This window comes from Rhinolophus ferrumequinum, chromosome 10, assembly GCF_004115265.2.
Source record: "Rhinolophus ferrumequinum isolate MPI-CBG mRhiFer1 chromosome 10, mRhiFer1_v1.p, whole genome shotgun sequence".
NCBI classification, from domain to species: Eukaryota; Metazoa; Chordata; class Mammalia; order Chiroptera; family Rhinolophidae; genus Rhinolophus; species Rhinolophus ferrumequinum.
In genome coordinates this window covers 5,524,479-5,543,787 of record NC_046293.1, presented here as the reverse complement: position 1 = coordinate 5,543,787, position 19,309 = coordinate 5,524,479, and the positions used below count along the sequence as shown (strand labels likewise).

The 19,309-nt window shown below is 45.5% G+C and overlaps 2 protein-coding genes and 1 non-coding gene across 3 annotated transcripts in view; 1 reads left to right on the top strand and 2 right to left on the bottom strand.

Annotated features, from left to right (window-relative positions):
- Positions 1-18,834, bottom strand: part of ARFGAP3 (ADP ribosylation factor GTPase activating protein 3) — a 46,669-nt gene extending 27,835 nt beyond the window's left edge. The window contains exons 1-6 of the mRNA XM_033117516.1: positions 18,675-18,834; positions 13,578-13,696; positions 7,865-7,937; positions 4,684-4,815; positions 3,577-3,660; positions 924-1,011 (exon numbers count right to left, since the gene is read on the bottom strand). Coding sequence (XP_032973407.1) covers positions 924-1,011; positions 3,577-3,660; positions 4,684-4,815; positions 7,865-7,937; positions 13,578-13,696; positions 18,675-18,743 — 565 coding nt within the window. The 5' untranslated portion in view covers positions 18,744-18,834. The remainder of the gene's footprint in view (positions 1-923; positions 1,012-3,576; positions 3,661-4,683; positions 4,816-7,864; positions 7,938-13,577; positions 13,697-18,674) is intronic.
- On the top strand, positions 5,200-5,273 carry TRNAT-GGU (transfer RNA threonine (anticodon GGU)). The gene has a single exon. It is a non-coding gene; the product is annotated as a tRNA-Thr (tRNA).
- Positions 5,621-6,658, bottom strand: LOC117029288 (U6 snRNA-associated Sm-like protein LSm3). Its single transcript, XM_033118461.1, is given in 3 exon segments — positions 5,621-5,862; positions 5,864-5,972; positions 6,655-6,658. Coding segments are annotated over 3 exon segments (303 nt in total). The 3' UTR covers positions 5,621-5,672.
- Positions 18,835-19,309: the final 475 nt, after the last annotated feature.

Genomic DNA, 19,309 nt, shown 5'->3' with positions numbered 1-19,309 from the left:
GTAAAATGAAAAACAGGCACCTTGAAACCTGCTCTTTGATGGAATCTCGGACACTCGCACCCGTAATTTACAAGGGAAGAGACCAAATCTTTTCTTTACAGCATACTCCCTCACTCCTTTCATAGAGAGCTGAGTGACCACTTCTTCTAGCACGCTTGAGAAATACCATTTATTCTCCAACCCTCCACCAAAACCCTTGCCGGGAAGTTCCTGTCCTACCGCCCAGTCTCAAAGTTGGTGACTGGTCCTTCCGGTTACACTAAGTTCCTTGGAGAGTCCCAGGCTCAGCTTATACGAGCCAGCCCTCCAGGAGTTCACTGGTCAGTTGTCAAAGCTACGTTTCTGTTGGTAATTGACACGTACATTTACTGGGCTAACAACACAAGCTCAATTTTAAAACAGAAAAAGTTGATGTCTTGATCCATGTTATTCATGTCACATAAGTGATTTTTAAAATGTAAGCAATTGACATTGATATATTTATTTACAACAAATATAATCCTATAATAAAGTCACCAAATATGAACCATTAGACATCAACTATTTATAGAACAGTTTTTTAAACTGCAATCATATTTTCTGATAAAACAGATAGTCATCATAAAAGTTCAGTCTCTTCAAAACTGTACCAAAAAAACCCCCAACTGTATCAAGTTGAAAGAAAAAATCATCAGTAATTTCACTCTTCAATTAACCATTGTGGTGTGTACCTTCCAGAATGTTTTCTGTGGGTGTATATTTTTGTTTCTGTTTTTTTTTTTTTTACAAAAATGAGATCATATTCCATGTTCAATAATCTATTTTTCCCACTTTATCTTCTATCATGGATATCTTTCCCTATTAAATACAGGGTCTTATTTTCTAATAGTTTCATAGCAAGTCATTGAACCCAGGGTAGCTTTATGTGAACTTCAAAAGACTACCTTCATTATTTGCTGGGGTGGTTTCCACGTTCCTTGGTGTTAAAGACGATGCTTCTGGTTGTATTGACGGCCACTCTGTGCTACTCACCTGAAGCAAGGTGACAAAAGTCATTAGCATACCAGACAAGAAGTCATAAAAAAAGAAATCAAAGCAGGGGAAAAAAACCTAATAATTTAAATAGTCACCTTCTTAGTACGTGGATTATTGGGAAGGAAGGATAATATTCAATATGTCTACTTTTAAGTCTCTATCTCAATCCTCAAATTCTTTATTTTTCCTTTTTTAAAAATAAAATTTTTATTATGCAATAATTTCAGATTTACACAAAAGTTGCAAAGAGTATGGAGTTTCCATATGTTCTTCACCCCGCTTCTTCTAATGTTAAAATACCCATGGTACGGCTGGCAAAACTAAGAGTTACCACTGGTACTTTACTAGCTAAACTCCAGACTCTATTTGGATTTCAACAATTTTTCCACCAACGTCTCTTTTCTGTATCAGGATCAAAGCCAGAATCCCACAATGCATTTGTCATGTCTCGTTAGTCCCCTCTGGTGTGGGACATTTTCTCAGTCTTCCCTTGAAACTTTTGAAGGTTTCTGATCAGGTATTTTGTAGAATGCTCCCCCCCATTTGGGTTTGCCTGATGTTTTCTCATGATTAGACTCAATTTGGGCGAAGAAAACCACAGAGGTGAGGTGCCCTTCTCACCACCTCTTGTCAACATGACTGAATGCTGGTGATACCAGAGCACTTGACTCAGGAAACACCTGCCAGTCTTTTCCCTGTAAAGTGACCATTTTCCCCTCCCATCCTCTGGTGGAAGAAAACGAGTCACTAAGTCTGGCCCGCACTCCAGGGAGGGGAGCAATGCCCCACTTCCTGAAGGGGAAGTATCTATATACCTGACCTGGAACTTCCTATAAGGAAGACCGTCCCTTCTCCCATTTATTTATTCAATCATCTATTTATATCCGTATGGACTCCTGGAGATTTACTTTGTTCTTTGGATTACAATCCAATACTGTCATTATTTATTTCGTTGTTCAAACTGTTTCCGCTTTGACTACCGGGACCTCTTTCAGGTTGGTTCCTGCGTCCTTTGGACATGGCCTCATGCAGGCCCCTCCCTCCCCAGCGCTTCCTCACTTCCTAGCTCCACAGGATACTCCAGGCTCATCTGCTCCAGCAGCCTCAGTCCCAGAGTCTGCGGTTTCTCCGAAGGCAGTCCTGGTTCCTTTTACGGGAGAATGGTATTTAGAAAGAAAGATCTGGGTACCGGGTATGTTTGTTGTCCTGGGTTGTCACTGTCCCCTGGCCCTTTCAGTAGACAAAGCTAAGCAATACATATATATGAGCACTAACCCATGCAAACACACATACAGAGAATTAGTTCTCCATCGTGTATGCATGTGTGTATACAGAAACACATGTGTGTATACAGAGACAGACACTAAAATAAACATGAATTCATACTAACATCTCTGACTCGAATCCACACCAAACTGTTCATCTCTCCTCTTTTTAGCCCATTATTTCTATTCCTAACGTTTCTCAGCTACTCGTCATGGCTATTCTGTATCTAGTTCTATAGTAAACAATAGTAACAGATCACAATAGAGCACCTTATCTGTTTTTTTCTGTTAACTACTTCTGGCAACTACTTTCTTGATAACTACTTCTGGTAACGATGGACTGCATCAGTAACACGTATGTGCAAATTATAATAGTAAAAAATCTCAAGGTGTGGGAATTTATACAACTTCATACAATTTTTACTTGGAAATTATTTAAAGACTGGATTGAGCAGCAGTTTGGCAAAGGGGGGTCCCCTCCCCAGTGGGACTGGGAGGAGGCAGGGCAGCCAACAGAACAGGAGGCTCGCAGCCAGAGGTCAGCACATGTCCTGAGAGGACCAGGACATAGCGAGTGTTTCAGGCTTTGAAGCCAATGTTCTCTGATCTAAACGACTTGGAGAAAACCCACAGAAGGACCGTGGGCTGTTGTTACTGCTGCCATCGGACCACAGAGAAGATAATGATACTTATAGCATTTATGGAAAGCGTATTCTGTGCTAGGTAATAATTCCTTTTAACTCATTTCATTCTCATAACAGCCTTGAGATATGTTCTATGTACACAGCTAACCAGGGGCAACGAGATTCAAACCCCTATTAAAATTGGGGTTTATAAAGTACTGCCTTCATTCTTTGTCAGCTCCAAAGCTCTGAGCCGGACTGGTCCAGATTATAGTGATTTCTCAGCTTCCCTGGCAGCTGGGTATGGGCCGTGTGACTAAATTTCAGCCAATAGGGTCTGAGTAGAGGTAATGGTTACGCCCTCTAGATTTTTTTCTGTAAAAGGACGTGCACTTGCTTTCCTGGACGTCTGTCCCCCATTGCTGGGAAAGGTCACGCCCTGGAGCAGCCACTTTGGACCCTGAGATGAAAGCCTCATTTGCAAACAACACAAGAAATCCCTCGGCCAGCCCTGGGCAGCCTACTTCTGATGGGAAACTCGTTTCTATCTTGGTTAAGTGACCGTATTTCAGGGTTGTTTGTTACAGCAGTTTAGCCTGAAACATTCTAAATATCTTCCCTTTATAACTGTCAGATGAAGCACACTGTGAAATTCCGTAAAGCATAATACGTACCTCAGCAGAAGTATGGGTGGCAAAGAAATCTTCCTCCTTTGGTGTAGGGGACAGACCTGGAGCTGCACAGCTGTCAAGCCACAGCTGGAACAAAGACATGAAGTGGCGCTTAGCATTTCCCTGGCTTTAAAGGGTTTTAGTTCCTACCCGTCACTCCCTTTCTAGAGACCTATTTGCTAACGACAGGGACTTTCCCATTAGTAAAAATCAGTAACAGGCCTATACGGAGGCCCTGAGCACATTTCAGTCATGTATCAATTCTCAACTTCTGCTTCCAAACCTTGAGGATGTCGCAAGCCATTTCGGAAAAGGAAAGATCAAAGGCTTCTGCTATAAATAGGGCAGGTTCCAAAGTACAGTCAGTCTCCCTTGTTGTGGATTCCATATCCGCGAATTCACGTCCTCGCCAAATGTACTTGTAACCCTGAAATCATTCTCAGGGCGCTCCTGCGGTCTCTCACGGACATGCGCAGAGAAGCACAGCCTCTGCCCGAGGTGCCTGTTCCCAGCTGAGGCTGAAGAGGGCGACACTCTGCCTGGTTTCAGCTCACACTGTCAACAAGTGTCCTTTTCGTGGTCTATTTAGTGACATGTTTTCACGTTTTTGTGCTTTTTGTCAGTGATTTTATTGTTCAAAAATGGCCCCAAAGCATAGTGCTGAGTGGGACCTGGCGTCCGTAAGCACGTGAGGCTGCCATGTGCCTCACAGAGAAAATACAGTCTCACTCAGACATGAGTTATAGTGCTGCTGGACGAGTTCAATGTAGCGTCAACAATATGTGTTAAATAAGGTGTCTTTAAACAGCAACACACGTAAGGGAAGGTTATGCTTTGATCAGTGGACGAAAACGTGGCCAGAAGTGAGACACCTGACCCTGGATTTCCCCTGGGACTGGGGTTTCAGCATTCGCTCCACCAGTGTTCAGAGCACCCCCCCTTACCCCCCCCCCCCAAAGCACAGAACCACCATCAACGGTGAGAACCAGCTGGTGGTTCCCTTGTAAGAGAATCCAGCTAGAAGGTTTTACTGTCTGGGATAAAAACCACTTTTCCTGCTGAAACGAATGTCCGTCTGAAGGAGACGACCCATCCAACCGCTGTGCTTACGTCAGTGCCGTGCTTCCGCGTCGCCTGGGAGGCCAGCCACTTGATTCTCTCCTTGTAGAGCTGGGCCGCACGGCTGTTGTACTTGGCATTGGTGTCGCTGGTGTCACACCCGTGTTGATGGAAGAAGGAGGACTACAGAGGAGAGTACCCAGATTACTAGCAATACTGCATTAAATCTAGCATGGTGACCAAAAATGTGACTTCATGTTATGAAGGATTTTTTGAAAATACTAGTGAAAACCAAATTAATGTAAACCATGAAAATTTTTAAAATAAAATTTTCCTTGTAAAAGGGAATACCCTCCACAGATGGTAACATGAATATTTTGGTAAAACTGGGCACGAGAGTTGAATCACAAAATGAAATAACTGGCCCCTCACTTCTCCATTAAACCATTTGTGTCACTCTACTTGGGGGGGATGCTTTCCACTCAGGACTACGTTTTTTTTTTTTTCTGCATTAAAATAATTTTTTTAAAAACATCAAATTTAATTTAAATTAAAAAAAATTGGGGTGGCCCGTTAGCTCAGTTGGTTAGAGTGTGGTGCTGGTAGCACCAAGGTTGCCGGTTCGATCCCTGCATGGGCCACTGTGAGCTGCGCCCTCCTTAAAAAAAAAAAGAATACCACTGTGAGGGGTGTAAATGTCTATTACATTGTTTTGTACACCTGAAACTAATAAAAAAATTTTTTAAATTTTTTTAAAATCAGAAATTGTCAGAAAAAACAATGGAGCAAATCAACTCCTGAAAGAAAGAGTGCTGCATCCTGGTGACCAGATTTATTGGAAGGGTTGGAGGAAAATAAAAATGTCATTTATGCTAAGAATTTGCGAGTTACCTGTAAATCAACTTGTTTCAAGAGTGGAAGAACCCTTGGTCATTTCTTAATATCAAATTTTACTCTGGTTTCTCTTTTGAATATCTTCTACATTTAAAGAGGCAATCATACAAAGCCTCCTATTTTCCATACAAGATAAATTCTTTGTTTCAGCCAACTCTCAAAGGAGGGGCAAACAGTACAGCACCATCTGCCAGGACAAAGAGCCCTGGAATATTCTGTATTGTTGATTTATATACCTCTTTATACATTTCTTCATCAATTTCTATAGTAGTCACAGTTTCTTCCACATCTCCCAGTACCATATTTAAATGTCAATCAAAAGCATGTCATCTACCTCAAAGCTCTGTCATTTCTCATTTTCACAGAAATTCGCTCACCCAGGCCGAGACTGATGAGACCCAGGGGTTCTCCTGTGATGCTGGTAGTTTGTTGTTGATAGTTTATTACTTAAAATGTTTGTAGTTTGTCCAAACCCTGCCTGGACTACTTTTAATCCATGAGAAATCCATTTCAATTAGGATTCCACTGAATTGAAATTTCTGGCAAATTGGTTACGAGCTACACTAACCCTCGCCTTCTTGGTCACTATTTCTTCAGTAAGAGAAAAACAGCACAGGCAAGGTGACAAATGTTTACACAATTAGGGAAAACTGTTTTCAACCACCTTCTGAGGGTCCATGTAGAGACATGAAGCATAGAATTCATATCTTAATTAAAACAGGTATTATACAAACCGTACAAGTAATCCTTTCATTAACCCAATTTGATTAACAATAGTTTTGAGCACTCACACGTACCAGATTCTGCTCTAGGTTCTTTGGGCACCGTCCCATTACATTCTCATAGCAATACGATCAGTCACTTTACAGATGGAGAAACTGAAGCCCAGAGAGGTTCCACAACTTGCCCAGTGTCACACAGTAAGCAGGGGCAGAGCAGGCACTCAAACCCAAGCAGGTTGGCTCCTACTCCAGTGCTTGAACGAATGACCACTGACCTGACCCTCCCCACTCCATCCCCCCACCTCTGCCACCTCCGCTGGCTGGAGATGAGAAAGCTGCTCTCTGGAGGGGTGAACAGACTCGCAACCTTGGGAAGGCTTAGAAATAAGGGCAGATCAAGTCACACCCATAGCGTTAAGTTTTGGAACAAGCTTGTGGACATCACGATAATGGGGACAGGTTTCTAATAAGTTAAGGTATGCTTTCTTAATGGGGTAAAAATTGTTTCTTGGAAAGTTAAAAAAAAAATCTTAGGTATTTTTTCACTTTGTGGTTTGTGGTCCTCCAAAGCTCACCCTTACATGACAAAATCATATTCCTTAGTATTTAATTTCTCTCACTAGGGAAAAGTTAAATCCAATTTAAATGTGAAATAATCAAATTTAAAGTTAATTTTTCTGCTTTGGGAACAATAATGAATAAAGGTTGAGAAACACTGATCCAAGGGAATCTGTATTTTGAAAATTACTATTTTAGATTTATAATTTTAATTTTAAATATCTAGTTGATGCTAGATATAATTTTTATTTGAAATGCATTCAAATTTGATTTCTTATACTTTGAATGTTTAATGGCATGCCTAAGGGAATTCTATTTACTCGGCCTGTACCATTTGGCATTATATATAGGGTATCAGTGCTTTGGGTGATTTTGCCAGTTCAGTGTTTGAGAAATTGGATATATTGAATTTGCAAATGAAGTTTAAAATGTTTGAGGATCCTTAGTTAGGTTTGTAAGCAGGGTTAAAGAAATCTGCTCTTTTAAAATTATAAATTAAGTGACCACTTAATTGATTATTTTTGCACAGAAATTACTAAGTTTATACGTTAATGATATTTATATACTATATTTGAAGATTTGGAGACCAGATTTTTTTATTTGTAGATTTAATAAATTAAGTAAAATTCAGATGTAAGGGGCTATCAGCATTTATTCCATTCTAGCACAACAGTCACCCTCACATATTAAAAACTGTATTGTCATAAAGAAGCCTTCCAGTTCTTCTACATCATCGCTTCCTGGTTTACTTTTCTTTAAAGCACAATCACGACCTGTGACTTTCTTTTATTTACTTATTTAATGTCTGTCCCTGCTTATGAGAGAGGGGGCCTCATTTGTCTTGTTTGTCGCATATCCCAGCACCTAGCCCAAAGCTTCCTGTGTATTAGGTGTTTAATAGATTTGGGGATAAACAAGTCAACCAGAATGTGCAGCTGCGAAGCCCCTCACGTTTTGCTGTTATCCCACAGGGCCTCCCAAACGCTGCCAATCCTGAGCTTCTTCACCAGTGGAACACATATTTACACAGAAGGAAAACAAGTATGAGACGAACTTACTGCGTTAGCATTTCCACCAACTTGCATGCATCGCAGCTGAAACCAAGACCAGTTCGAATCCAACTCCGTAGATCTAAAGGGAAAGAACATTTTTAAATATTAATACGTTTCTTCCCCAGAATCAATCCACTCAACTTTTGAGAACAAGATTTCCTTGATCTTTAGGATCCTGAGGAATTCTCCGTTTATGTTCACAGTGACGCTGGGACTTCACGGTGCACGACGCTTGGTACAAGCAGCTCCTGGCCCCTTTAGTCCTGCCTAGAAGCCGAGGCTTTGCTGGCCCCGACTGCCTGCTCCCCGCCACGCCTGACCACAGACCGGCCACGCAGGCCAGCGCACTTCTGCTGCACTGACTCCAGCCAGCCTTCTCTTCCAGGGAACAGGGACATGACAAGCTTCCTGGGGCTGCAGGAACAACTCTAACTCTTGGCCTCACATCGTCAGCGGGTTACGATCTAAAATGTGGTAATGTGTCTCTACTCACATAGATATCCTGCTTGGGTTTTTTCAGGTCAGCTGTCCCTTTGTCCAGTTTGACCCCAGTAGGAGCCTGAGGATGCTCATCCTTTTACCAGCAAGTGGAAGGGACCTGCCCAACCAACACCACGAGGGACGAAGGAAAACTCAGGATTTCCTGCTCTTGAAGTGAAAGGGGCCAGTGCCTCCTACCCCACCACACCTATGCTCTACTTACCTGCAACCTAAGATCCCATCAAGCAAGGTAAAGGCAGTAAGTGTATTTCCCAACAATAAAAATTCACCAGGTGATTGATCAGTGTAAAGCAAGGTATGACAGAGCAACGATGTTAGAAGTCTTTATGTTGAATCCATAGATACGAGCAAAAAGCAAGGCTACCCCACAGTAGCTTGCCGCCCACTAACTGTGAAGGAATGTGGACTTGAAAATGGGTGCAGGTAGAATACCTTTACAAAACGGTCAGGGTAGAAAGAAAAGAGGCTTCAGGTCCACCCAAAATTTCCTTTCATGCTGCCCTTCCATTTACTAATTTCTATGCCTTTTTGTATCATTTAACCTTCATGCATGTTGGGATGTTATTTGGAAGCCCCTAGCTACCTTAAGATTAATAATAATACTAATATTATTATTACATATACATATGACAAATCCACTTCATGGTGATATATAAAAATTAAACCGTATTTTATAAGAAACATATTTACCAAAGACAAAAGAAAATCTTTCAGAATTTATTTGATTACCAAGCAAGGTGATTAAAGTGTGTATCTTGTTCTGAAATCCTTTCTCTGGAAGACTTTGCTTAGTCACCACATTTTCGTGACTGCCCTGCAGATGGCACATGGAGTCAGAGGCTGTCCCCCCCTGGCACCTACCCCCCATAGGGTGAACAGCACAGTCTCTGGACCCAGACTGAGAGAGTGCAGATGTCAGCTCTGCCCTTACTAGCTTCATGACCTTAGGGAAGTTACTTAACCTCTCTGTGCCTTACTCTCCTCATCTGTAAAGTGGAGATAATTACAGTATTATCTATTTCATTTTTGTAGAAATTAAATAAGCTGCTGTCTGAAAAGTGCTTGGCTCGTGGTAAACACCATCTGCTAAAATCCTCACCATCATCATCATCATGGTAACCCTGTCACATTGTGTCATAAGCAGCCAGCTCCAGAGGACACACACGTCCCATATTTTTCTCATACTCAAGCACAGGCACATACTAGGTACCTGACCTAAAGTATGCCCTAAAATTGATACTACAAGTACTCAGACTTGCTAATCTGCCTTACAACTTTTGGTCCTAAACTATCTTTAAAAAAATAAAGCCAAACATTTCTCTGTATATTTCTTAGAAATGAAGGTTTAAAAATGCCTAATTGTTCTAGAAATGAGCTGACAGGGGTTCTATCTGATACACCCGGAATTTCCAAACAGAAGGCTTTGATGCTAATGGACTCTGACAACAGCCAACCTTAACAAGAAACCTGAATTACTCATCAGTGCCTAATTCCACATGAGGAGGTGACTCAATGTCGGTTATTTCTTATCTTTAATTTAGATTAAGAGATGGGGAAAGGTAAGAATCTCTGAGTGCTAAGGAAAAAGCAAAGCCGCGAAAGTCAGAAAAATTAAAGAATTGGTGTCACTTGAACACACAGCTCCTGTTAACCAACCAGGTAAACGAGAAAACAGGTTTCCCACAATCTCTGTAATCCTTACACGAGTCAAGACACAGCCTCCTGAAAAATGGCACGAATTTGCTTCCCTCGTGGCTGCCAAAGTCAGTATTTCTTTGTAAGCAGAGCATCTGGATTTCAGAACCTTATGAAATCAGGACTCACCACATAAACACGACAGGATAATCCTGAAATCAGGAACCAGTAACGGCATAAACCACACCACAATTCCTCGTGACTTACTCCGAGACAAGTCCAAGTGCCGCTTCCAGGAAGCCATTGGTGTAGAACTGGCTTGACTGCTTAACCTAAGGTCACGTGAGATGTCACCTTTCCACGCTAACCTCATCCAAAGGTGCACTGAGCAGGCGCCCAGGTGGTTCCACTGTCAGCATGCGCTGGCGGCTCGCCGCGTGCCAGGCTTCAGGGGGCTCCATTCGCTCACTCCTCCCAACACCCTATACTATACTAGTCTTCTCGTCCCCACTTTCAAGGGCAGGAAACTGAGACGCCGAGAGGTAAGGAACACACCCAGAGCTCATAAGGGATGACTGGGATTCAGACCCACAGCGGCCGGGCTGCAGTCTCGGCTCCTACCGCCTACCCAGCGGCCCCTCCTCCGTCTCGGTGGGGCGCCTGCTGTGCCCAGGACCATGTCAGCCTTCAAGGCCCAGGAACACCCCGCAGGGGCCTCAGGAGGGGAGTAGAAGCTCCCAGCCTGGCAGTCAAGACCCTCCACAACGTCTCACAAATCGTCCCCTTTGAACCCGATTTCTCCTCATTTTCCGATGTATAAAAAGTAGCCACTAAACACTTCACTGCTGCACACGCACCTCTACGCCTTTTCTTCACGTCTGAGGGCTGGCCTCCCTTTCCCTGCCCGTGTCCATTACCGAAAGCTCAGCAAGCCCTCGAGGTTCACTGCAAATGCTACCTCCTCCTTTAAACGATGGCTACTTTTCCGACTAGACTTGCACGCAGCATTTTGTTTCCATCTCTGTGCCACACTCCACAGTCTTTCTTCTTATTCAGGTTGTGTCTAAGCCTGTCCCTACCCCCAGCCCAACAAGATCAATGCAGGGACTGGATCCCATTCACCTTTCATAAGCTCCTAAGACATACTTAGCAGTGAACTTGAGAACGAACAGAGCCAGAGGAAGGGCAGCGCCGTGAGACAGGCTCTCACTGGTACTGGAGTGAAGACGTCTGAGTCCTGGCGGGCGGGGGGCGGGGCATGGGGAACATGGGGGGCAGGGCCCCATCTGGTTAGGTCCACTCTGCAGTCAGCCCCTAAGGCAGTCTGCCATTTCCCTAGATGCCTAACCTGCCTTGCCCTTTTTGCTTGGCAAAAGTCACAGTTTGTAAATTTTTTCCTTTGCAAAATTGTTGACTTAAAATTCTACTCAAACCCCTCCCCCAAACAAAAAACACCCCTTTTAAATACATGTTCCACCATGCCAGACTAACATGATCATGTCTGGGAAATGGGACCATGTGTGTGCACTCATGTGCATGTGTGTGTGAATGTGTACCTGTGTGCGTGCATGTGTGTGTGTGCATGTACATGTGCGTGTGTACGTGCATGTGTACATGTGTGTACATGTGTGTGCATGTACGTTTGTGTGTGTACATGTACGCGTGTGTGTGTGGCTCGCAGGGGCAGAGGAAGAAGAGGGGAAAAGGGATTCCAGATGAGGGCTTTCACTTGTTACTTTATATACTTTGGGACTGCTTGGATGTTTTTCCCAGTGAGCTAGTGTTTGTAATATTTTTTTCATCAGTAAAAAATGTTCAAAGAGAAGCTCCCCACCTCTTAAAACAAAAGATACTGAATACCCTTATCCTTGACTTTCTCTTGCCCAAATCCTAGGCTGCCGCTCTTTAAACAGTGCTTTTTTTAGCAGTTGATTTGAATCATTGATAAGCACTGTGATTCATAGTTATATTTATCTGACATTTCAAAGGCTGGTGATTAAACCTGCAACGGCCCAAACAGACCCTGCTGTCCAGCCTCACCAGGCTGTAGGTCAGGCCTTCCCTCAACTGGGGAACATGTCAGAAAACCACCTCACTTCCTGGAATAGTTTAAGCTGGCTGTGTGCTTTAGTGGTGAGGAAAAGGGAGGGCGAGATTATTAAGGGCGGGGCTTGGCAGAGAGGAAGAGGGAAAGAACACATCAAAGAGAAAGGAAGACAACCAATAATGTGTTGCCTGGAGTCCAGCCTTTGTGGGCTCGTGGGCTCTGGGCAGAGTAAGTCATCGTGTTAACTGGCAACCATTAGTGGGGGAATGGGGAGGGCGGGAAGGGGGGGCTACATTAAAAATAAACTCGCCCTGGCAAGTAAACCCCTCAATATTTAAAAAAGAGACAAGGACAGGGTAGTGTATTCAAAATATTCTGGGACCAGCATCTAAGAAAAAAGAAAAGAAGAAACTGATGCTCTAAAACCAATAAGAACACACACAAGAATTCCCTTTTCTAGATAATTACCTATGGAGTTATATGGCTATAAATATTTAGCACATCAGGCCTTTAAAAATTTCTGAAAAAAGAACTTAGGAAAGTTCTCTTTAAGTTAATATATTAAAAAAGAAATTATGTTGCGATCGTTACTACTTAGTTTTTGTGCTGTCACACAAAATATCTCATCATGAATTACAAGACTTTTATCTTCCAGGAACAAATGCTCTTTACAGTAATATAAAATAAAATTCCTTAAGTCATAATATAAAATAAAATTGCTCGCCACTTTCCAAATAGCCTTCCTGCCTAGCTGGCTCCTTCCCTGGGAGAAGTAGTAGCAGGGAAATAGGGGACAGGGATCTAACATGGCCGTTCGGTGGCGCCCTGGCCAAGGCCCATGGCTGCTGACATGCAAGCCCTGCTTGGCTTCCAAGCCCGAGTCTGGCTGGGATCCTTTTGTTATTATTTCAATTTCTTTTACCTCCCCCTGGACTTGGGGCTGTGTGTGTCCAGAGGGGCGTCTTTCTCTGATGCACACAAAGGCCGGCCTGGGCACTACTAGTGTCAGAGTGGAGGAGAGGAACTTGCCAGAAGGAGATAATGCAGCCCAAGACTTCACTAAAATTCATACAAAAATCGTCACTCGGGCTTTGTGGTGTTCGTGTGGTGCGGGCCAGGGCCGGAGGGTTATGCCAGAAGTGAAACCCTGGTCTGAGGACCTGGCTCTCCACCTGTCGGGGTGGAGGACAGACCCACAGCACCTGACGCCCCTCCTACCATGAGTGTCCCAGCAGGGCGCCTTTGTCGTTATTACAAGATAATAAAGGGAAAGGAAATACTGTCTCCAAACCTCCATTCTGACTGTCTTCACCACCCCGGCCTCAGGTCTCTGACACAGAGCTCTATATGCCAGTAACTGGATAGAAAAGAACACATTTTCCCAGTTTACTTAATTATGTAAGAACTTAAATCTCTTTAACTCATAATCAACCTCTCATCTACTTGATGTCAAAGGAAACATAAAGGAAAAAGGGGAAAGAGTCCCATGGGACAATGTGACCCCTCCCACTGCCCAACGAGGACAGACTTACTTACCGAATAAAGCTCAAGTGGACACCAAGTGACCGGTGGGAGCCTGAGCAGTCGATGCAAAGAAACACCCCATAGGTTATGCTGGCCCAGCTGGGGTTTTTGGCACCGCAATCAAAACACACCTGAAAGAAGATGTTAAATTCTGTTATTTATTACTTTCTATTAGCCAAATGAGCCATCCCATAGGATACAGTACAGGATTTAGCTGGAAAGCTGCTTAACCTTTACAATTTAAACTGGTTGTTAGAAACTATCTCACCCAGATTTTAAAAACCTCAAATTTCAATTCATTTTATTAGTGTATGTATAATTATATGCTAATATAGTTATATCAATACAACCCATTAGTTATGTAGTACGTTAGTATTACGCATTACGTATCTATTATAACACTGCAGTATTACACTGTACCGCTGTATCTAACACTGTCTATTACAACACACTATGCGTGGTGACGAGGACTCAGGTCTGTGTATCACGTCTAACATCACCTTTCCTTGAAGATCAACGCGGTTCCTACCAGTCACGCAGAGGAACACTAGTCATGGATGCCCCTGCTCAGAATGCTCAAGGCCTTACTGTCCCTTGGACAGTGGCTCTAGAGCAGATGGCAGGGCACGGATGGATACTTCGCTCCTCACCCAGAGGAGGAGAGGGGTCTGGCCAGACTCCCAGGTGCCCCCAATAATCCTCACCTCCTGGCATTCACACCCTTGTGGAATTCCACGCTCACTTTTTCAGGGTGATCCGTGTGACCATGATATGGCAGGAACGCCATATACCACTTCCCAATTAGGTTACAAAAGATGCTGTGGCTTCCTTTCTCTCTGTTGCTCTCTCTCCCCTGGCTCACTAGCTCTGGGGGAAGCCAGCTGCCATGTCTTAAGGACACTCGGGCAGCCCAGTGGAGAGGCTCTGAGGCCAGTGCCGGGCGGGGCCGGCCGGCCACCACGCGAGTGAGCCTGAGAGTGGCAACTCCAGCTTGCAGACAACTGCAACCTCAGCACAGAGAGACCCCGAGCCTCCTTTCCTCAACACTGACTGAGGTCAAATATTCTTCATCTGATAACAGGATTATAAAAGTACTCTAAAATACACAGTGCTTGTCATGGAAATTCACTCGTAATTAATTAAAGCCAGAAAAACAGGACTGTAAAAATTCCACTAATTGGAGAATTGCTTTTAATTTTTTTTCCAGGAAAAAAGCTCCCATATTTTATATACGCTTCATAGGCACAGCAACCTATGTGAACATTGTCCCCACTATAATCATCAAGAAAGACCTGGCTTCTGGACTTTTGAAGACAATACGAAAGAGAAAACATGAGTGGGTTTCCCAAAGCCCCTCACCATCGTAGGCCCACAATGAGCATGCAGGAATCGTGGGGAGGGAGTGACAATTGACATGAAAGGTGCCAGCCATTCATTTCAGTGTTACTGGCAGGCGCTCAGATATTAAGAAGTAGATGGCGTCGCTGACTCCACAAATACGTGCTGAGCCCCTACCCCCTGCCAAGGCACATGCTGGCCTTTGAAGAGCTCACTGTGCAGTGGGAGGAAGGACACAGAAATTCAGACCCCCTGTGATCACAGCCATCAGAGCAAGGAATCCACTTACGTGGGACTCTGCCAAAGGTGCCGTCCCTCTGTGAGAGGCCATTGTGATCCCTCACTTACTCAACTAAGAGTTGTGTATGTTTGTACAATCAAGTATGTACCTGGAGCACACAAAGCACGTGTAAGAAGGTGGGTCAGGAAGAGTCGGCTGCATGGAGCCCACAGACTAGCAGTCTAGAGAGTAGGACAATTAGTTACAAGGTTGAATCTTAGTAAGCAAGGACAGGATGTATCCATTTTTCTAGACAGGGTCCTGGAGGCACTCGGGACCTCAAGAAGAGAGTCTAAAAGGACAGCAAGTGGCAATAGCCTGTGCAGGAAATGGCCCTGTGGACAAGGTGACAGCAGAGATTGGGTGTGCACGGCCCAGGGCAGCAAGCCGGAGCACCACCCCTGAGGTGGCTGCAAGGCTGGCTGCACAAGAGAGCAGTGGGGAGTCGAACGTGGAGGCACAGCGTCCTCCTGACCCACTGAGAGGAGGAATTGCTAGAGTGTAGCTCCCTGAAGGCGGGGCCCTGTCCATCTTGTTCACCTGAGCCAAGCACGGAGCCTGGCACAAAGTGACATTAAAGGCACACACAGGTAGTGGGGCAGTTTGGAGGCGTGGAGACTGGGACCTGTGAGATCTGAGGTCGGGAAGCAGTTAGAAATCCAAGCCTGGCTCTCACACACCGCCTTGATTCTCCTGCTCGCAGGACACTGCGCTGAGAGTGGGACTGCTCTTTGTTTTCATACAAAATCCCAAACCCAAGTTGAGACATGCTTTTCTAAGCAGAGTATTAATTATTATGGTGACGAAAAACAGTTTTGACTAACAATTTGTTTTGCCTAATGATGAGAATAATAATTGCTATAGAAAGAAGCTAATATTGACTGTTTACTCCCTGTCAGGCACTGTCGTTGGCCAATCAAATCTTCAGAACAACCCTATAAGAAGGTACGGTTGTCGTCCCCATCGGGGCCCGCTTCCTGGGTGTGTGTGATCTGGGCCCCGTACTCAGAAGGGCCCATGACTGCTTCACGTTCTCCTGTCTCATCTTGAAATTCTTAATACTTTTCAAACAAGGGCCCTGCATTTTCATGCCAATCAGGAAGTGCAGTTTTGACCCCCATTTTAGAGAAAACTAAGGAATTCTGAAATTAAGTATCACAGCTAAGAAGGGGTATCACGGGGACCGGACCCAAGGCAGTCTGCGCCCCGGCCCCCTCTTCATCCATCATCACACTGCCTCTCACACAGCCAGCAGCCTTCATCCTTCACCCACCGGACTGTGTACTCCGAGAAGGCCGGAGCCTGTCTCTTTATTCAGGGTACATCAGTGTACCCTCAATGCTTGGCACGGTGCCCAGCACACCACAGGTGCTCAATGGATATTTGTTGAATGAATAACTTAAGGAATCAATATAAAACTAAGGAACAGTATAGCTTCAAGGTGGGATTTTACAAACTAGAAAGCTGACCCTTAAGAGTTAAAACCTTTGGTCCAGAGTAAATGGTCATCATACACGAGAGGAAGCAATTGGACACCACATTCTGAAAGTAAACCGCCTTGTTTTTCTTTACCTACCTTTCCTGTCTCGTGTACCTTACAGCTCCTTTTCAGAACCCCATTTTGAAAATGCTTCGTGTCCTACAACTCTTCCACATCTCTAAAACTAGTTTTCATCTTTGTTTAGGTAATGGTTTCTTACTAATGATCGAATAAAAAGTCTTAATCAAAAAATGTAACACACACCAAAAAATGTAAGAAATGTAACCATAAAATGTAAGAAAATGTAATCAAGAAATGTAACACACACAAAAAAATGTAGTGTGGAACATTACCAGAAAATATTTTTGCTCAATGCTTTTATTAATCCCATTACAGCATATAAAATGTTCCACAGGTGTGTTATTCATAATAAAAATAACAATAACAAAAAAGAGCTGATGTGTATTGAAGACTAGTATACGGTGGTACTGCTCTAATTGCTTTTCCTTGATTTTCTCAAATATTTAATCCTCACAATAACCCTCTGAGTCAGATCCTGCTCATGTCCCATTTTCAGATGAGGAAAACAAGGTACAAAGTCGTCAAGTAACCTGCCCAAGGTGACACAGAAAGTAGCAGGGTCCTGATAACAATTTATAAGCAAGCCACACGTGTCCCTCAAAGTGTCTCTTGGTAGAAAGGCACTGACTTCTTATTTGAAAAGGGCACCTTCCCTTTGAAGAATTCAAGTTACAGGAACCACTCTTTATAAACGGGTCAATCTAAACCTGAAAATCAAGAAACTAGCACAGAAATCAGCCCTGGAGGATTCCTGGAGCCCTTCTCCTCCTGACTTTCCTACCTCCATCAGACATCACTTCCAATAAAGGGCTCCCTTTCTGCAAAAGGCTGTAGGCTGCAAAATGATGCGCTCCCCTCCCCCATCAAGACTTAAAACAAAGACACCTAAATTCTGTAAAACTCAGGAACTTTCTCTGCCATCACGTCATGGCTCCTGTGACCATGCTCCTTAACAGCTGTTCACTTTGGAGGCGACCACGGGGAACAGACAGAACTGTCACAGGAAGGGAGGGGAGAGTCCACACTGACGCGACAGCCCTTTGCACTCTCCAGGTTCCACGCCGACCTGTGATCCTCAGCGGAGGGTGTCACTTTAGCCCGATGTGTCATCACATCTCCAGCCAGTTTTGAAAAGTTGTAAAAGTCACGGGGGCGGGGGAGAGCCTCTGGATATGGCAAAAAAAGGAAACCCCCAATCTCCAAAGAGACCCAAGGGGAAGAAAGAGAAAGGGTCTGTGTGGGCTTTCTTAGCAAGAGAAAAGAGCTGGAAGCCACTGCACAGACCACTTGGCAGCTTTATCAGAGACACTGACGCTGCCATCAAAGGACAGAGGGAACCAGGCAGGCTCCCGCAGGCGCCCCCGGGAGAACTTTAGAGATGAGTTCACGAGTGGGGAAGGGAGCGAGCTGAGTTTTCCAAACGCCCAGCGCTACCAGCTGGAGTTCTGACCCGCTGCGTGCTTCCCAGCTGGGTCACAGGTGGCCTGCGGTGTCGCCCTCACTCGTAGGGACCCCGGGTATCCTTCTCAGCTCTCTCGGGGTCCCCGATCTCGGCCCCAGCTCTCTCAGGAACTCGACAGTGTCCACTCGGCCACCCCCAAAGCCGCCCCCGCCCTGGCCCGGCTTCCGGAACCCACAAGTGTCTGCCCCCGGCCCCCAGGACCCCCCAGGTGCTTTCGCCTCCCGCCCCCAGGACCCTGGCCGCCGCCCCGCCCGAGTCCCTGTGTGCGACCCTCCCCGCCCCTTCCTTGTTGAGACTGGGGGGCGGCGAGCGGTCCGGACCCAGGAGAGGCCCAGCGGCCGCAAGTGCGACGTGTCACAGCCCAAACCGGCTCCTCCTCCCACTGCCGCGGCCACTGGCGCCGCAGGGGCGGCCCGCGGGGTCCGGCAGGGATGCCAACCAAACCTGAGCGCGCCCGGCGGCCGTTACCTTGTTGGTGGGCACCGAGCGGAGGCGCTTGAAGATGGTGAGGATGTCCTGCTTGCTGGGGTCCCCCATGGTCACCAGAGAACCGAGGGCGCAGCTGGCCCCTACAACCGAGAAGGGCTGACAAGGAGCGGTTGCCGCCTCCCGGAGCTAGACGACGGCCCAGGGGGCGGGGCTTCGCGTGACGGCCAGGTCCCGCCCATGGCCCCGCCCACAACGGAGCGCACGCGCCGTTCTTCTCTAGGGTGCCTCGCTCCGCTGTGCCGCTGGCTCCGCCCACTGCAGCCCCGCCTCCGGCGCTGCACGCGCGTGCACAGAAGGCTCGTGCGCGTTTTCCAGGTCCTCGTCTGCCGTTCGTGCAGGGCAGTGGGTGGCGAACCTGAGCTTGGGTTGGGTTTCGTCCCGTGCGCGTGGCCTTCGTAACGGACTGCTTCCGTGGCCAAGGTCTTCTCACTTCCATCCCGTAAGTGCGGCAGAACCAGTCACTTGAAGTGACAAAGGAGGAAACCTGGGAAAGGGCCTACCCGCCGTTTCTGACAGAGGACTGGAGTCTGGACGCAGGGTTTTCACTAGTCCTTGTCGACTGGCCTAATCATTCTCCAGCTAATCCACCAAAAGAAAACGGGTTTATTCGCGAA